Here is a 17475-nt window from a genome sequence, read left to right as displayed (position 1 = left end):
TTCCCTTATCATGTATCTATACATTGTAAATGGCTCAATTGTAATAATGTATTGTCTTTCCGCTGACTGGATAGCATGCAATAAAAGCTTTTCACTGTACCTCGGTACACGTGACAATAAACTAAACTAAAGTTCTTGATCCTCTGGTTCTCATTTCCCCTATTCGTGGCAATAGACTGTGCGTTCACATTATCCAACCGCCTAATGATCTTGGACACTTCTATAAAATCACTCCTCAGCCTCCTACTGCACTACAAGAAATAAAGTCCTTGCCTGCCCATGTTCTCCCAGTAGCCGAGGCCCTTAAGTCCTGCAACATCCTCTTAAATCTGCTGTGCACTCTTTCATGCTCAAGAACATCCATCCTATAGCAGGGTGATCAAAAATCAAGTCGTCAAGACAAGAGTTTATTGTCATGTGTCGTAGAGAGGACAATGAAATTCTTGCTTACTGCAGCACAGCAGAATATTGTAGGTATAATACAGAAAATGAACAGAATACTCCAAATGTAGCCTCATCTACATTGTACAACTGTAGCAATAACATGTTAGGAAGGATCTGCAGTTGCAGGTTTACACCGAAGACAGAAAATGCTGGAGTAACTCAGCGGGTTAGGTGGCATATTTCTGGAGAAAAGGAATAGGTAACGTTTCGGGTCGAGTCCCTTCTTCAGACTGATGGTCAGGAGAGAGGGAAACTGCACGTGTTTCTCTCTGGGTAAGTTTCCCTCTCCCCTGACTTTCAGTCTGAAAAAGGGTCTCAACCCGAAAAGCCACCTATTCCTTTTCTCCAGAGATGCTGCCCGACCTGTTGAGTTACTCCAGCATTTTGTAATTATGACTGGTGACCAGTGGTAGGTAGGTTAGGGGTAGTACTATTAAGGAAGAGTGCAATACAGCAAGATATTTGAAATATTGTGAACTGAGCAATTTAGTGGCTGATGAATTTTACATCTTGGGATGAAAGAAAACACTGAAAATAAGATGAATGAGGTCAAAGAACAAAAGGAATCTGGGTTACCAACAAATCATTTCAGGAATTTTGCAGATCAGCCGACTGAATATGCCAACAAAGCACAAGATTTATTTTTATGGGTGATTAACTCAACCCCTATTGATAAAAGTCATTTTACCTGGTTAAGGTACAAGTTTTTTTGTTTTGTTTTTAGTTTTTAGAAATACAGAGCCCTTTGGACCATCGAGTCCATGCTGACCACTAACACTGTCCTACAAACACAAGGGACAATTTACAATTTTTACCAAGACAATTTGCTTACAAACCTGTTTGTCATTGTGTACAGGAGGAAACCGGAGCTTCCCACACGTACAGACAGCACCGTAGTCAGAACTCGGGTCCTTGGCGCTGCAAAGTAGCAACTCCACCACTGCGCCACCGTGCTGTCCCAAAAAGCCAGAGTACCCAAAAGTTCCACAAATTATTTCAACATTCAGAGATAACTGAGCGATAGGCCAAGTTTAGCAGTAATATGGAGGAGCTTACATAGAGGGAAAATGGCATCAAATCTTTCTTCCCAACATTTACTCCAAAGTTTAAGACGTACAGGATTCACAATGACTTGGTTGTATGGGTTTCCAACTGGCATATTCATCGAAAGCGGGTTGTAATGGGGGGGTGGGGGAGATATTCTGGCTGCAGGTCTGTGACAAGAGGAGTTCCACAGGGATCTGTGCTGGGACCTCAGCTGTTTGTGATATGTAAATTACCAGCACGTAAATTGAAATGCTGATGACACCAACATTGGAAGAGTTGCAGACAGTGAAGAAGGCTGTTAGAGGTTACAGCAGGATGTAGATCAGCTACAGAAATGGGCAGCAAAATGGCAGATGGAGTTTAACCCGAGCTTTTGCAGGTGTTGCATTCTAGGAGATTGAATGCAAGGGGAAAGTATAAGATCCTTAACAGCGTTGATGTGCGGAGGGATCTTCGAGTCCAAGATTATGCACTGAAGGTGGCATCACAAGGAGATAGGGAGCGAAACAAGGTGTTTACTATGCTTGTATTCATTCCTCAGGGCATTGAGTATAAATGTCATGATGCAGCCTCTGTAGGACTTTGGTTAGGCCGCTTTGGAGTATAGCGTGTTTTGAGTATTGGAGATGTGGGGGCTTTGGAGAGGATGCAGTGGTTTACTGGAATGCAGTCTGGTAGATTCTGGATTAGAGGATTTCAGCTACAGGGAGAGGTTTAGTAGACTTGGATTGTTTTCTCGGGAACTTAATAGACCAAGGGGACACATGATAGAAGTATACATAATTGTGAGAGGCAGTCAGAACCTTTTTTCCAGGGTGGAAATGTCCAACATCAATGGGTATGGCTACAAGGCGAGGTGGGAAAATTTAAATGGAGATGTACGAGGCATGTTTTTTGTTTTTTTTAAGATCAAAGTGGTGGGACCCTGGAACACATTGTCACGGTTGCTGGTGGGAGCAGATTTGATAATTGCATTTAAGAGGCTTGTGGGTAGGCACATAAAAGTGCAGGGAATAGAAGGATATGGATCACGTTCAGGGAGACAAGATCTGTTTAATTTGGCACTAATTGTGGCCATGTTTGGCACAAACATTGTGGCCAAAGGCCCAATCCTGGGCTACACTGTTTTATATGTTCTATCTGTATGCAACGTTGCACACACTGAATCCAAAAAGGAAACTTCCACGGGGTGGGAGAAAATAAAACTCCAGCCACAGAACACCATAAAAAATAAACAAGGCCTTTGAAGCCTGCTCCACCACTCAATACTATCATGGCTAATTCATCTTTTTCCCTGGTTAACCTATTGTTCATAATATTTTTATAATATGCCTTGGGGTTTCCCTTAATCTCATCTTTGTGATGAGTCGGGGAAATAAAGAACCAGAGGACACAGAGGAACCAGAGGACATAGGTTTAGGGTGAGGGGAGGAAAGATTAAAGGAACCCGAGGGGTACGTTTTTCCACACATGGGTACATGGAATGAGCTGCCAAAGGAGGCGCTGTGGCAATGTCTAAGAAACATATGGACATATGGCTAGGACAGGTTTGGAGGGATACGAGCCAAATATAGGCAGATGGGACTATTGTAGATGGGACATGTTGATCAGTGTGGGCCAGTTGGGCTGAAGGGCCTGTTTCCACTCTGTATGACTATCTTCCAGTGATATTTCAATGTCCCTTTTTGCCTCGCTAATTTCTTCCTTAAGCATGCCCCAATAATTATTCCCCAATACTTATTCCCCATGCCTCCCCTATTTTCAGTGCTTAACCACCATCATATTCTTCTTTTTTTCATTAAAAACTCTCAGTGTCCCTTCATATTTAAAAGTTAAAAAATGTATCATAGCAGTTATACACAGAGCTGTAGGTGGCACAATGCTGCCACACATATCCTTTTCACCCAAAATAGGAACCTGAAAACTAAAATGGATGGATTAGAATTTCTCTTTTCATTGACTGTAGAAAAAAAAACTCCTATGTAAACAAGTGTAGGGAATCTTAGTTTGGTTCCTTATAAGCACAGCAGAAATATGCCAAAATTCATGGCAACTGTTATTCAAGAGAGGTCAAAGGATTGGAAAATAGAAAAATACACGTTAGTAAACAGAAACAAACAGCAAACCACTCAAATGTACTCTGCCACTAAACAAGAGATTCTGGTTGATCAGATCTTGGCCATAGCTCCAGTTTTCTGCATGTTCCTCTTGTGCAGTTATGCTGACCTGATGAAGTTCAGGTCAATGCACACTGCTGGAACTAAATCAATTAACATTGTACAGCCATGCTGAGGCAAAGGCCGAAATACTTGACCTGGGCACTATACACCTGGAACAGAAATGTGTTTGCCCTCAGTGGAGACATATTGCTGATTGCTATGAATGTAAAAGGCTTTTCCAAGCCGTTAAAAATGCACACAAATGCTGAAAAAAGTTATTAAATTAATTAACGGCACTAAGTTTTATAATTGACAACTTTTAGAATTGATGTTGAAAGGCTGCTGCAGCAGCAAGCTGCACAACAATACAGATCAGAAACAAAAGGCTAACTATTTGCACTTTCCCCAAAAGTAAACATCCAGTTGAACCACCTAGGAAGTTAAATGCATGTCTGCTTTCATTAGCAATGAACTTCTGTACTTTCTCAAATTTTCTTCATTTATCTGGCACTGTGGCCATGGGACCCTTTGCTCTCATTATTATGAAGTATCAGATTACTAGCTGTAGGCATTACATTTCAAAATGGTGCCAAAAGGGGGAGGGGAAGAGTGTCATTGTGGCTAGATGCACATAGTCAACACACAAACATTATAGATTTTGTTACATGATTATGCATGAATGGAGTGAACAACATTTTCAATGTGTTTAAATAGATACAATTCAAATCAAAACACAAATCACGGAATTCTGCAATAATCATTGATGATTAAGGACTAGTTAAAGAATAATTGAAGAAAAATATATGTCATGATATTCACAGCAAAACAAAAGTGGTTAAACTTCCCAAACATTGCTTGTCACAAAATGTGAACTAAATCACTTTCCATCCCACTCTTACATTTAAACACTGCTCAAAGGAATATGCACAATTTTATTTGAAAATTAATTACAAATAGCAAAATACTGCAATATCTATCAAAAATGAGCAATCATTCACAAGCAAAGGAGCACATGTGTTACAATGCTGAGAACAATATTCAGCATTCTGTATCTTTCCCTTTGCTCTACCTATTGTGCTCAAATTAAGCTTGATTATATTTATGTATGATATATATGAACTGTTTGGATAGCATGTAAAACAAAGCTTTTCACTGGATGCCACTACAAATTACAATAATCAGTTCAGTTTAGATTATTGTCACATGCACCAAGGTACAGTGCTTTTGTTGCATGCTAACCAGCCAGCAGAAATACAATACACGATTACAATCGAGCCATTCACAGTGTACAGATACATGAAAAGAGAATTAACCTACAATCCTGCACGTCTTTGAAATGTGGGAGAAACCGGATCACCTGGTGAAAACCCACAGTCACAGGAAGAATGTGCAAACTCCGTACATACAGCATCCATAGCCATGATCGAACCCAGGTCTCTGGCACTGCAAGGCAGCGACTCTACCGGTCCGCCACTGTGCCGGCCTTTAATCTCCATAATTCAAGACAATTAGTACTGCTCAGCTACTATTTTGCAAAAGCAGTTGCTTCCCATGAGAAACATGAAGTTGCTGTAAATAAACTTATTGCAGAAAGCTTAAACATGCAAGCACTTTAGGAGTAAATTGATATTTATCCAATGCCACTCAATCTCACCAGCCCAAAAAGGAAGAATTTAACTACGGCAGAGGAGATAAAGGAAAACATTAAAAGCATTGCATGGAAAAAACATGGCCAGGAAGGTGTGGAAAATGGCAGAGAAACGTGGAAAATGGATTAAAGTTCTCAAAGAAGCAGGATGGGAGGAAATGTCACCAAGGTCACCAAGCCGATCCCTTGCCTGGGGTCGCTCCAACCACGGCCTGCGGACTTTACCATCGAGAGCTCGCAGTCTCGGGAGAGACCGTGGATGTCGGGAGCTCCAATGACTCAGAAGGTTCGACAAGCCCCGACCCGGGGGTCATATCGCTCACCGCAGGGGAGCCGAGATTCCCCCCCGATGCAGAAGTGATCGTCATGACGCGGAGGGCCTGGACGCCACCGGCAACAGGAGAAAATTTGTCCCGTTAACAGAAGGCTCGAGGCCCCCCGAGCACTGGAGATCAAAGAAGTGAAGAGATTGAACTTTTTTTTGGCCTTCCATCACAGTGAGGAATGTGGAGGAGTCACTCTGGTGGATGTTTATGGTAAAATGTATGTTGTGTGTTCTGTTGCTTTTATTTGTATGACTGACTTGGCAAATAAAATTTCTTGTACGTTGCAAAACATACATGGTTAATAAAGTATTATTGTATTGTATTGTAAGGTTGCTTCTAAACTCCATAGGCACATAGTAAAAGCATATTTAAGGGTTGCATTAGTTTGGTTTAGGAACAGCTCTGCCTAAGACCGCAGGAAATTGTCTATCACACAGACAAGATTTCCCACCCGACTTCATCTACATTTCACGCTGCCTCGTATTAAACCAACCTAATCAAAGTCTGAAGAAGGGTTTCGACCGGAATTTCCCTTCGCTCCATAGATGCTGCTGCACCCGCTGAGTTTCTCCAGCTTTTTTGTGTACCTAATCAAAGACTTGTCCCACCCCAGTCGGACCTTCTTCTCCCTGCTCCCATCTGACAGAAGGTGCATAAACTCAAGACTCAGGAACAGCTTCTTCCCTTCTGTTACCAGGCTTTGGAACGTTCAATCCGCAAGCTGGGGTACTATCCAAATCACCTCTACCCCATTGTAAACATTGGACTCCGCCTATGGAACTGATGCGCCACAACACTGAGAACTGTATTCTACACAGAGTAGCTTCTTCTTTGCTCTAGCTATTGTACTCAAGTTTGACTTGATTGTATTAATGCATGGCATATCTGATCTGTTTGGATAACATGCAAAATAAAGATCTTCACTGTGCCATGGCACACATCACAATAATAAACCTAATGCTATTTTAATAATTTCTCCCCGATGACCTCATTCCTCAGACTTGGCACCAATTTTATAACACGTACTTCTGAAAATTCAGATCTTGTTTATTAAACCTCGTGCATTTGTTTATTGCAAGGTTTGGCCAATCTACACAAGTTTACCATTAGCTCTCAAAGAAGGTATGCTGGTTTCCATTATCACAGCTTTAATAATAGTATGCATATTCACAATATGCCATCACTTGCAGGTTCCTTCTTAAATTTAATGTTTGTTCCCCTTTCAAGATTCTTTGAAAGACTTGTTTCATTAAGGCTGCTAGTTCTAAAGATTCTTGGAATAACAGAACTACTTATGCCATGTTTAAGAAAGAACTGCAGATGCTGGAAAAATCGAAGGTAGACATAAATGCTGGAGAAACTCAGCGGGTGAGGCAGCATCTATGGAGTGAAGGAATATATTTATAAGCCAAATTATTTTAAGAAAATACAACTGATTCATGCATCAAGAATACAATTAAACATCATATGTATCCTAACCTTATTTTCTATTTTTCGCTGCTGTCCTTTTGCTCCTCTGCTTCATTCATCTCAGTAGGGCATGCTACCTAATGTTAATATTAGTGAAAATAATCACTTTTCCTTCTGCACTATCCTAATTACTTGGGCCCCAAACATGAGATTAAGGACCACAATAATAGCAAAAATATCTTACTTGCTAAAATAATGATTTTTCATAACACAAAATACAGAAGGAACTCAACAGGTCAAGCAGCATCTTTGGAGGAACCAGACCTAAAATGTCACCCGTTCATTCCCTCCACAGATGCTGCCTGACCCACTGGGTTCCTCCAGCACACAAACCAGACTCTGGAACAGCTTTTTTCCCCCCGTCTGTTATCAGACAACTGCACAGTCCTCCCACTAGCCAATTAAAATCTGATTTTCCAACCTATCCCTTTGCATATACAGGACATGTCTTCTGGAACTGCAAAACTACAAAGCAGTGTACTATTTTCTGCATTGTTATTTTTCGCTTTGTACTAACTGTTACAAGTTCATGTCATAGAAGCAGAATTGGGCTAATCAGCCCATCGAGTCTACTCTGCCATTCAATTATTGCCGATCCATCTTTGCCTCTCAACCCCATTTTCTCCCCATTAACTTTGGCACCCTTACTAATCAAGAAACTGTCAATCTCTGCATTAAAAGTAAATAGTTTGGCCTCGAAAGCTTTCTATGGCAATGAATTCCACAGATTCACCACCCTCTGACTAAAGAAATTCCTCCCCCTTTTTAAAGATACATCCTTTTATTCTGGGGTTGATCCTAAACTCTCCCAATAGTGGAAATATCCTCTCAACATCCACTCTATCCAGGCTGTCACTCAGTAAGTTTCAATGAGAGCCCACACTCATCCTTCTAACCACAAGCAAGTACAGGCCCAGTGTCATCAAATGCTCGTCAAATGTTGAAAAACAATCCAAATTCACATATTGATTATTGTTTGTATATATTGGATACAAACAAGAGCATGTCCGTTTACAAGCAAAAAAAAAATCTGCAAACAAACAGCCAAACAAGCTAATACGGTTTAAAACATATTCCAACACTACACATAGATTACAGTCTGCATGCAATGCATCACAAACAAGTGCATTTATTTGTGTATAGCTCAATTGTGCTCATGTATGGTGCGACCCATTTTATTTTGAAAATCTTCTGTTTGCATGTTATCAATGTACATCAGTACATGACAATAATGAACCAAACCAAATCTAGCTTCCATTTAAATGCACGCAATTTAACTCTGGTGATGTAGCAAGCACTACATTCTCACGAATTTCATTAGCTTGTTAGATTTATTACTGAGCATTTATGGTCCATTTGCCCAATATATCAATGCTAACATACAAATAGAACATAGAACAGTACAGAATCAGGCCCTTCGTCAATGCCCAGTCCGAATATGATGCCTAGTTAAACTAATCTCCTCTGCCTTCATTTGATCCGCATGCCCTAGTTCCCTGCTTATTCGTGTGCCTATCTAATAGCCTCTTATATGCCATTATCATATTTGCTTCCACCCCCACCCCGGGCAGTGCATTGCAGACACCCACTACTCTGGAAAAACATGTTCTGCACATCCGTTTAAACGTTCTCCCTCTGACCTTAAAACCATGCCCTCTAGTCTTTGTGATTCCCACCCTGGGAAAAAGGTTTTAACTATCTACCCCATTAATGCCCCTCATAATTTTATATACTTCTCAGATTTCCACCTCGCATCCAATGCTCCAAGTTAAGTCAAGTCAGTCACTTTTATTTCTATAGCACATTTAAAAAACAACTCTCATTGACCACCAGTGCTTTATATTGGTGGAGGTACTAATGTTATACAACATTGGTTCATGGATTAAGTACATACATACATAAATAAATACATACATATAGCCCTCCCTCAGAGGACGTCACGAAAGGCTTGAGAGTAAAGATGAGGGGGCAGTTCTGATGGGAAGGGGGATGCTGTTCCACAGTCTAGGAGCTGCAACCGCAAAGGCGTGGTCGCCCCTGAGCTTATGCCTAGACCGCGGGATGTTCAGTAACCCCAAGTCGGCCGATCTGAGGGACCTGGAGGTGGTGTGGTGGGTAAGCAGACGTTTTATGTAGGTGGGGGCAAGCCCGTTAAGGGCTTTGTAAACATAAAGAAGGATCTTGAAATATATTTGGAACCACACAGGGAGCCAGTGGAGAGAGGCCAGAATCGGGGTGATGTGGTCCCCTTTTCGGCTGCCCGTCAGGAGTCTCGCAGCAGCGTTTGGGACTAGTTGCAGGCGGGAAAGGGAAGATTGGCTGATGCCAATGTAGCGGGAGTTGCAGTAATCAAGGCGGGGGGAGATAAATGTGTGGATGATCTTTTCGAGGTCATCAAACAGGAAATGTTTTATTTTTTAGCTATCGTCCGAAGCTGGAAGAAGCTAGCTTTTACCACGGCATTGACTTGTTTGTCAAATTTCAATGCGGAGTCAAATATAAACTCCAGAGAATATAAACATTATATAGCTGCCATACAACTTCATGACTTGTGTACTCAGTGCCTCAACTGATGAAGTCAAGCATACCATAATCTTTACCACACTATCTAATTATTTGTCACTTTCAGGGAGATGTGATCTTGGAACCCAAGACATAGGGTTGGTAGATACACTTTCCCCTTACATTAGCCCTCCCAATGTCCAAGCACAATTGCTTGGATGAAACTCCATCTGCGATTTCTCTGTCCATATCTATAAATGATTTATCTCCCACTTTGGCATTCTTTGACAGCCTTCCTCACAATCCGCAACTCAACTGGTTTGGGCGTCAAGACAGGGCTACAGCATTATTTTACAAGAATATCTCATTATAATAGGAGCTTCACTATATCAGAAATACAATCAGAATTTTCAGGGATAGGAAATACTAACTTTAAATACATGCATTATAAAAAGAATTTTAACCACGTTATCAGCGAACATCGTTAAAATTCAATTGAGACCAAATATAATCGACTTCAGTCAAAATAACAATATTTGCACATTAAGAGGCAGGTTCTATAATGGATGCACCAGAAAAACTAGAGCAAAGATTTATTGCCTAAACTAGCAAATATATTCAAGCTAGTTTTCTACACGGTATCACAAGAGATCAATCAAGTCCTACCACAGACCTTTACCAGGTCTCCAAAGAGTGATCGTCAGTGGAAACTTTGAGCGATTTTAGCCTTGCCAGTCAGCTTCTGTTTCGTGGCAATCACAAACAAACTGAGAGCTTTCTGGTCTAAATAAACCTAACCAAATAGGAGGAGTTGCAGGAGATCAGGGTGCTTCAATATTGTTTGTTTGTAAAAATTATATTCTCTTTAATTCTGACGGGCAGTGTTGAGCAAAAGATACAATCAGAGCCGCAGATCCATATTTAGCAAGTTTCTGATCAGTCGTATTACTGAGAATAATTGACCAACTGTAACATATAACCAAAACCCTCATACATGGGTTTATACATGCATAGCATTCAATTTCACCTAATCTGATGACCCACTCTAATGCTGTTGGCAACTCCCACAGCAGTAACAGCAGGTAGCAATGTGAGAGATTGCCCCATGCTACGTCAATGATTACTTTTCAATTTATTGCAGCAGCATACTTCTGAATGTTAAGAATGTAAAACATTCAAACCATCGAGTCCTTATTTTATAGTTCAAAGCCGAAGAACAGCACTGAATATAGAATGAATGCCGATGCTATAATTTTCATTTTAAATTCAAACAAATCAGCAGTAGCTTACAGCATTTTCCCTCAAAAACCATAACGTTAATAAAGTAGTCTCAAAAAATGAAAAACAAAAATTAGAGTTCCGAGGGTGTAACAAGCAGGATAAATCAAAAAGAGAACCAAAAACATGGCATAGTTGGATTTCCAAACGATATTCAATAAGATGACACAAAAGGTTACTACATGTGGCAAGAATCTTTAGCACTGGAGATTACATATTAGCATGGACAGATTGTTTTCTATTAGCAGGTCAGATTTGGGATAATTAAATAATTGTCAGTATGGCATGCTGTGAGAATCACAGGGATTAGTACTGGGGCCTCGACTGGCTAATTCTGTAAAGATTAATAGGAAATAAAGTTGTGAGGAGGGTACATAGAATCTGCAAAATAATATTGATAGTAAGTGGCAAGAAGTTTGCCAATGGAGTATAAAATGGGGAAATGCAAGGTTATCCTGTTTGATAGGAGAAAAATAATTTCAAAAAGACGTGGAGGCTTTGGTGCAGAAGCAGTTCACCAAAATTCTGCCTGGATTTATGGCTATTAGCTATAAGGAGTGGTTGGACAAGCTTGGATTGTTTTACCTGGAGCCTGAAGGTAGCCTGGATAAATGGTTATCATGTGTAGGAAGGAACTGCAAATGCTGGTTTACACCGAAGATAGACACAAAATGCTGGAGTAACTCAACAGGTCAGGCAGCAACTTTGGAGAAAAGGAATAAGTGACAGTTCAAGATCCAAAAGTCTGAAGAGGGTCTCGACCTAAAACATCGCCTATTCCTTTTCTCCAGAGATGCTGCCTGACTCCGCTGAGTTACTCCAGCATTTTGTGTCTATCGTTGAGAGGCATAATTGATTACATAGACACTTTTTCCATAGATTGGTAGCCCCCTGGAACGCTCTGCCTGGGAAGGGGGTGGTTGATAGACACAAATAGCAGTGTTTAAAAGGGATTTAAGCAGGCACATGAACATGCATGGAATATAGACAGATCATAGAGGGTTAACTTCATTTGGCACCATGATGAACTAAGGCATCATGAACCAAAGGGCCTGTTCCCGTGCTGAACTGTTCTATACTCTCGTATTCTTTAAGTGGAGACATAGTAAATAATACTGTTGTAAAGAAATTTGGTACTTCCAGCATGAAATACAAAACTAGCATGCCAGTAATAGCAGGTAAGCAAGACAACAAATGTATTGCTGGTCTCTTTGTTGGAATGTTATGGAGGAAATTCTGTGAATAAATTTGTGGTTGGCGTGAACAGATACAAGCAGAAAACAAAAATTGCTGAAGGAACTCAGCAGGCCAGGCAGCATCCATGGAGGAAACGGTCAGGCAGCATGGTCAGCCTGAAACATGGTCTGTCCATTCCCTTCTTGGCTGCTGCCTTGTCTGCTGACTTACTCCAGCACTTTGTTTTTTTGCTCCAGGTTCCAGCATCTGCAGTTTCTTTAGTTCCCATAAACAGAATCATGTTCAACTTGAGGACAAGACAAGTGGAACGAAACTCAGATCAATTTAATCTCATTGAATAATGGAGGAGATAGAAGGGACTATGCATCTACTACACTTGCATCTGCTTCTTAGGTTTATAGTCTGAACTTTCAGTGTTGAATATCATGGGGTGTGCTTTGTATTTCATGTTTAGTTCGCACAAAAGTAGACAACAGTGTCGTGTTTACATAATTTAAAAAGAAAAAAAGTCACAAAATCTTATTTAAGAATTGAACACAGCCAATCACCTGCTAACGTTCACAAGTTTCTTCCACATGTCGTTTTAAAAAAAGCTTAAATCAAGATCCTGGATGCAGTCCACTTTCTAGTCTTTTTAATTTGAGAAATTGTGCTTTGTCAGTTAAAGAAAAAAATATTGATTTCAAAAGACAGTTAAATGCGGTACAAGTTATTGTACAATCGCTATAAAGAAAACACTCAGAAGTCTTGACCAGTATCTCTTCAATATCAGCCCAATAACAGTGCCCAATAAGCTATGGGCACACGCATGGGCCCCAGCTATGCCTGCCTATTTGTAGGTTACGTCGAGCAATCCTTGTTCAATACATACCAGGGCCCCATCCCCGACCTCTACTACATCGACGACTGCTTTGGTGCCACCTCCTGCACCCGCACACAACTGACTGACTTCATCCACTTCACCACTAACTTCCATCCGGCACTCAAATACACCTGGACCATTTCCGACACTTCCCTACCATTCCTTGACCTCACTATCTCCATTGCAGGTGATAGACTTCTGACCGACATACACTATAAACCCACTGACTCCCATGGCTATCTGGACTACACTTCTTCCCACCCTGCTTCCTGTAAGGACTCCATCCCCTACTCCCAATTCCTCCGTCTACGCCGCATCTGCTCCACGGATGAGGCGTTCCACACCAGGACATCTGAAATGTCCTCACTATTCAGGGAACGGGGGTTCCCCTCCTCCACCATAAATGAGGCTCGCACCAGGGTCTCTTCCATACCCCGCAACACTGCTCTCTCTCCCCATCCCCGCACTCGCAACAAGGGCCCCTAGTCCTCACCTTTCACCCCACCAGCCGTCACATACAAAAAGTAATCCTCCGTCAGTTTCGCCACCTCCAACGTGACCCCACCACTCGCCACATCTTCCCATCTCCCCCCATATCTGCCTTCCGCAAAGACCGCTCCCTCCATAACTCCCTTGTCAATTCTTCCCTTCCCTCTCGGTCCACCCCCTCCCCGGGCACTTTCCCTTGCAACCGCAAGAGATGCAACACTTGTCCCTTTACCTCCCCCCTCGACTCCGTTCAAGGACCCAAGCAATCGTTCCAGGTGCGACAGAGGTTTACCTGCATCTCTTCCAACCTCATCTATTGCGTCCGCTGCTCTAGATGTCAGCAGATCTATATCGGTGAGACCAAGCGGAGGTTGGGCGATCGTTTCGCCGAACACCTCCGCTCGGTCCGCAATAACCAAGCTGACCTCCCGGTGGCTCAGCACTTCAACTCCCCCTCCCACTCCGTCTCCGACCTCTCTGTCCTGGGTCTCCTCCATGGCCACTGCGAGCAGCACCGGAAATTGGAGGAACAGCACCTCATATTCCGTTTGGGGAGTCTGCATCCCGGGGGCATGAACATCGAATTCTCCCAATTTTGTTAGTCCTTGCTGTCTCCTCCCCCTCCTCAGCCCCCCTGCTGTCTCCTCCCATCCCCCAGCCTTCTGGCTACTCCTCCTTTTTCCTTTCTTGTCCCCACCCACCCCCGCCCCCGATCAGTCTGAAGAAGGGCTTCGGCCCGAAACGTTGCCTATTTCCTTCGCTCCATAGATGCTGCTGCACCCGCTGAGTTTCTCCAGCTTTTTTGTGTAACCTTCTCTTCAATATCAATTTGTTTGCCAAATATCTTTCAAAGCGAAGGCTAAAAGTAACACATTAACAGGCCTCGTCCATTCTAACAACGGTGCTACAATCATGCAAATCCACCAGTCGGTATGGAAACGGGAATGCAAAGCAACCTCTTAAAACTCATTTAAAGATAGAGGGTGTCAAATAAAATGCAGATTAAAATTAACATTGGATCAACCACCCGATTCCCTTGGCCAGCGCCCTGTAGATTAAGACACAAATTAAAAAGTTCCCAGTGTGTGTGTTAAACGCAGGCTGGGGCTGCAGCGTTGGGGGCTGGTGTTGGGGGCTGGGGTTTGGGGGCTGGGGGCTGGAGGATTGGGGTTTGAGGGTGAGGGCTGGGGGCTGGTGTTGGGGGCTGGGGGCTGGTGTTGGGGGCTGGGGGCTGAGGGTTGGGGGCTGGGGGTTGGGGGCTGGGGGCTAGAGGATTGGGGGTTGAGGGTGAGGGCTGGGGGCTGGTGTTGGGGGCTGGGGGCTGGTGTTGGGGGCTGAGGGCTGAGGGTTGGGGGGCTGGGGGTTGGGGGGCTGGGGCTGGAGGATTGGGGGTTGAGGGTGAGGGCTGGGGGTGGGTGTGGGGGCTGGGGGCTGGTGTTGGGGGCTGGTGTTGGGGGCTGGGGGGGTGTTGGGGGCTGGGGGCTGGTGTTGGGGGCTGGGGGCTGGTGTGAGTGTTAGGGGCTGGGGGCTGGGGGCTGGGGGCTGGTGTTGGGGGCTGGGGGCTGGGTTGAGTGTTAGGGGCTGGGGCTGGGGGCTGGGGGGGGTGAGGGCTGGGGGTGAGGGCTGGGGGCTGGGGTTGGGGGCTGGGGGCTGGGGGCTGGTGTTGAGGGCTGGGGGCTGGGGTTGGGGGCTGGGGGCTGGGGGTGAGGGGCTGGGGCTGGGTTTGGGGGGCTGGGGGCTGGTGTTGAGGGCTGGGGGCTGGGGGCTGGGGGTGAGGGCTGGGGGTGAGGGCTGGGGGCTGGGGTTGGGGGCTGGGGGCTGGGGGCTGGTGTTGGGGGCTGGGGGGCTGGTGTTGGGGGCTGGGGGCTGGGGGGGTGTGTGAGTGTTAGGGGCTGGGGGCTGGGGGCTGGTGTTGGGGGCTGGGGGCTGGTGTTGAGTGTTAGGGGCTGGGGGCTGGGGGCTGGGGGCTGGGGTGAGGGCTGGGGGTGAGGGCTGGGGGTGAGGGCTGGGGGCTGGGGTTGGGGGCTGGGGGCTGGGGGGCTGGTGTTGAGGGCTGGGGGCTGGGGTTGGGGGCTGGGGGCTGGGGGGGTTGGGGGCTGGGGGTGGTGGGGCTGGGGGCTGGTGTTGGGGGCTGGGGGGGCTGGGGGCTGGGGGGGGGGCTGGGGGTTGGGGGCTGGTGTTGGGGGCTGGGGGCTGGTGTTGGGGGCTGGGGGCTGGGGGCTGGTGTTGGGGGCTGGGGGCTGGGGGCTGGGGGCTGGGGGGCTGGGGGCTGGGTTGGGGGCTGGGGGGGGGCTGGGGTGGGGGTTGGGGGCTGGTGTTGGGGGCTGGGGGTTGGGGGGTTGGGGGTTGGGGGCTGGTGTTGAGGGCTGGGGGGGTGAGGGGCTGGGGGCTGGTGTGGGGGGCTGGGGGCTGGTGTTGAGGGCTGGGGGCTGGTGGTGTGGGGGGGGGGGGGTGTTGGGGGCTGGTGTTGGGGGCTGGGGGCTGGGGCTGGTGTTGGGGGGGTGGGGGCTGTGTTGGGGTTTGGGGGCTGGGGGCTGGTGTTGGGGGCTGGGGGCTGGTGTTGAGGGCTGGGGGCTGCGCCTGGGGGTCTCAGCGGAGGCTCGGCCGGCCGCCCCTCCTGGCAACTTTCAGCGGGGAAACCGCGCTAGGCCGCAGCGGCCTGGAGCTCGGCCCCGGCCCCGGCCCCGGACACCAGCAGCGGGCGGGGGGAAGGAGCGAGATGCGACACCGGGCCCTCACCTGCTCCACTCCGAGGAAGCCGTAAAAGTTCTCCTGCACGTCCTCCACCAGGTCGAAGAGCTCCATCTCGGCCGTGTCCCAGCCCAGGCAGCCGGGCCCGGAGCTCAGCAGCAGGGCCCAGGCCGACAGCCATGACCACGGCCCGGACACTGGAGGCCGCATCACGGCCTCGCTCGATCGATCCCTCGCTCGCTGACTGAGTGAGTGAAGCCGCCGCCTGCCCAGCTCACACACAGTCTCTCTCTCTCTCTCTCACTCTCTCTCTCCCTCTCTCTCTCTCCTCTCTCTTTCCCTCTCTCTCTCTCTCTCTCCCACTCTCTCTCTCTCTCTCTCTCACACTCTCTCTCTCTCTCTCTCTCTCTCTCTCTCTCTCTCTCTCTCTCTCTCTCTCTCTCTCTCTCTCTCTCTCTCTCCACTCACTCTCTCTCCCTCTCACTCTCTCCTCTCTCCCTCTCTCTCCCTCTCCCTCTCTCCCTCTCTCTCTCTCTCTCTCTCTCACACACACTCTCTCTCCTCCTCTCTCTCTCTCTCTCACACACTCTCTCTCTCCCCTCTCTCTCTCTCTCTCCCTTTCTCTCTCTCCCTCTCTCACTGTCTCTCTCCCTCTCTCCCTCACTCTCCTCTCTCCCTCCCTCCCTCTCTCACACACTCTCTCCCTCTCTCCCTCTCCTCACACTCTCTCTCTCTCTCACACTCTCTCTCTCTCTCTCCCTCTCTCTCACTCTCTCTCTCTCCCTCCCTCTCTCTCTCTCTCTCTCTCTCTCCTCCCCTCTCTCACTCTCTCTCTCTCTCTCTCTCTCCTCTCTCTCTCTCCCTCCCTCCCACTCTCTCACTCTCTCCCTCTCTCTCTCTCTCTCTCTCTGCAACAGCCGGGCAAACGTGGCTCCTTCACTCACTCACTCAAGCCGCACCTTCAAGACGCCGTGCACATCTGCTCGGGAGAGCATGGGTTAATGGGGAACGGGGACGACGCTGCTAAATAAGGTGCCAAATCAGTACGCTAATAGTCTTGGCTCGACAGAGCACGATGTAGAACAGGCAGAGCTAAGAACAAATAACTGGCAGCAAACATTGAACGTGGAAGGTAGACAGAAATGCTGGAGAAACTCAGCGGGTGCAGCAGCATCTATGGAGCGAAGGGAATAGGCAACGTTTCGGGCCGAAACCCTTCATCAGACTGTGGGAGACTTTTTCCCCCCTTGCATATAAACTGAACAGGTCAAATTAGCGGCAATAAATTGGAGGACAAATTCGTGGAACATATATACAAGATATTTTGCCAGATTACTACGTTGGCTATGTTGGTACGCAGGA

General features: G+C 46.1%; 1 protein-coding gene across 1 annotated transcript in view; it reads right to left on the bottom strand.

The window, feature by feature from the left end:
• Positions 1 to 16402, bottom strand: part of dnajc1 (DnaJ (Hsp40) homolog, subfamily C, member 1) — a 120903-nt gene extending 104501 nt beyond the window's left edge. Inside the window, exon 1 of the mRNA XM_055652547.1 lies at positions 16162 to 16402. Within this exon, the coding sequence (XP_055508522.1) occupies positions 16162 to 16323 (162 nt within the window). The 5' untranslated portion in view covers positions 16324 to 16402. The remainder of the gene's footprint in view (positions 1 to 16161) is intronic.
• Between the last annotated feature and the right edge of the window lie 1073 nt (positions 16403 to 17475).

This window comes from Leucoraja erinacea, chromosome 2 (assembly GCF_028641065.1).
Source record: "Leucoraja erinacea ecotype New England chromosome 2, Leri_hhj_1, whole genome shotgun sequence".
Lineage (NCBI taxonomy): Eukaryota > Metazoa > Chordata > Chondrichthyes > Rajiformes > Rajidae > Leucoraja > Leucoraja erinaceus.
The sequence above is the reverse complement of the archived record's forward strand: the minus strand, read 5'-3'. Positions and strand labels throughout refer to the sequence as shown.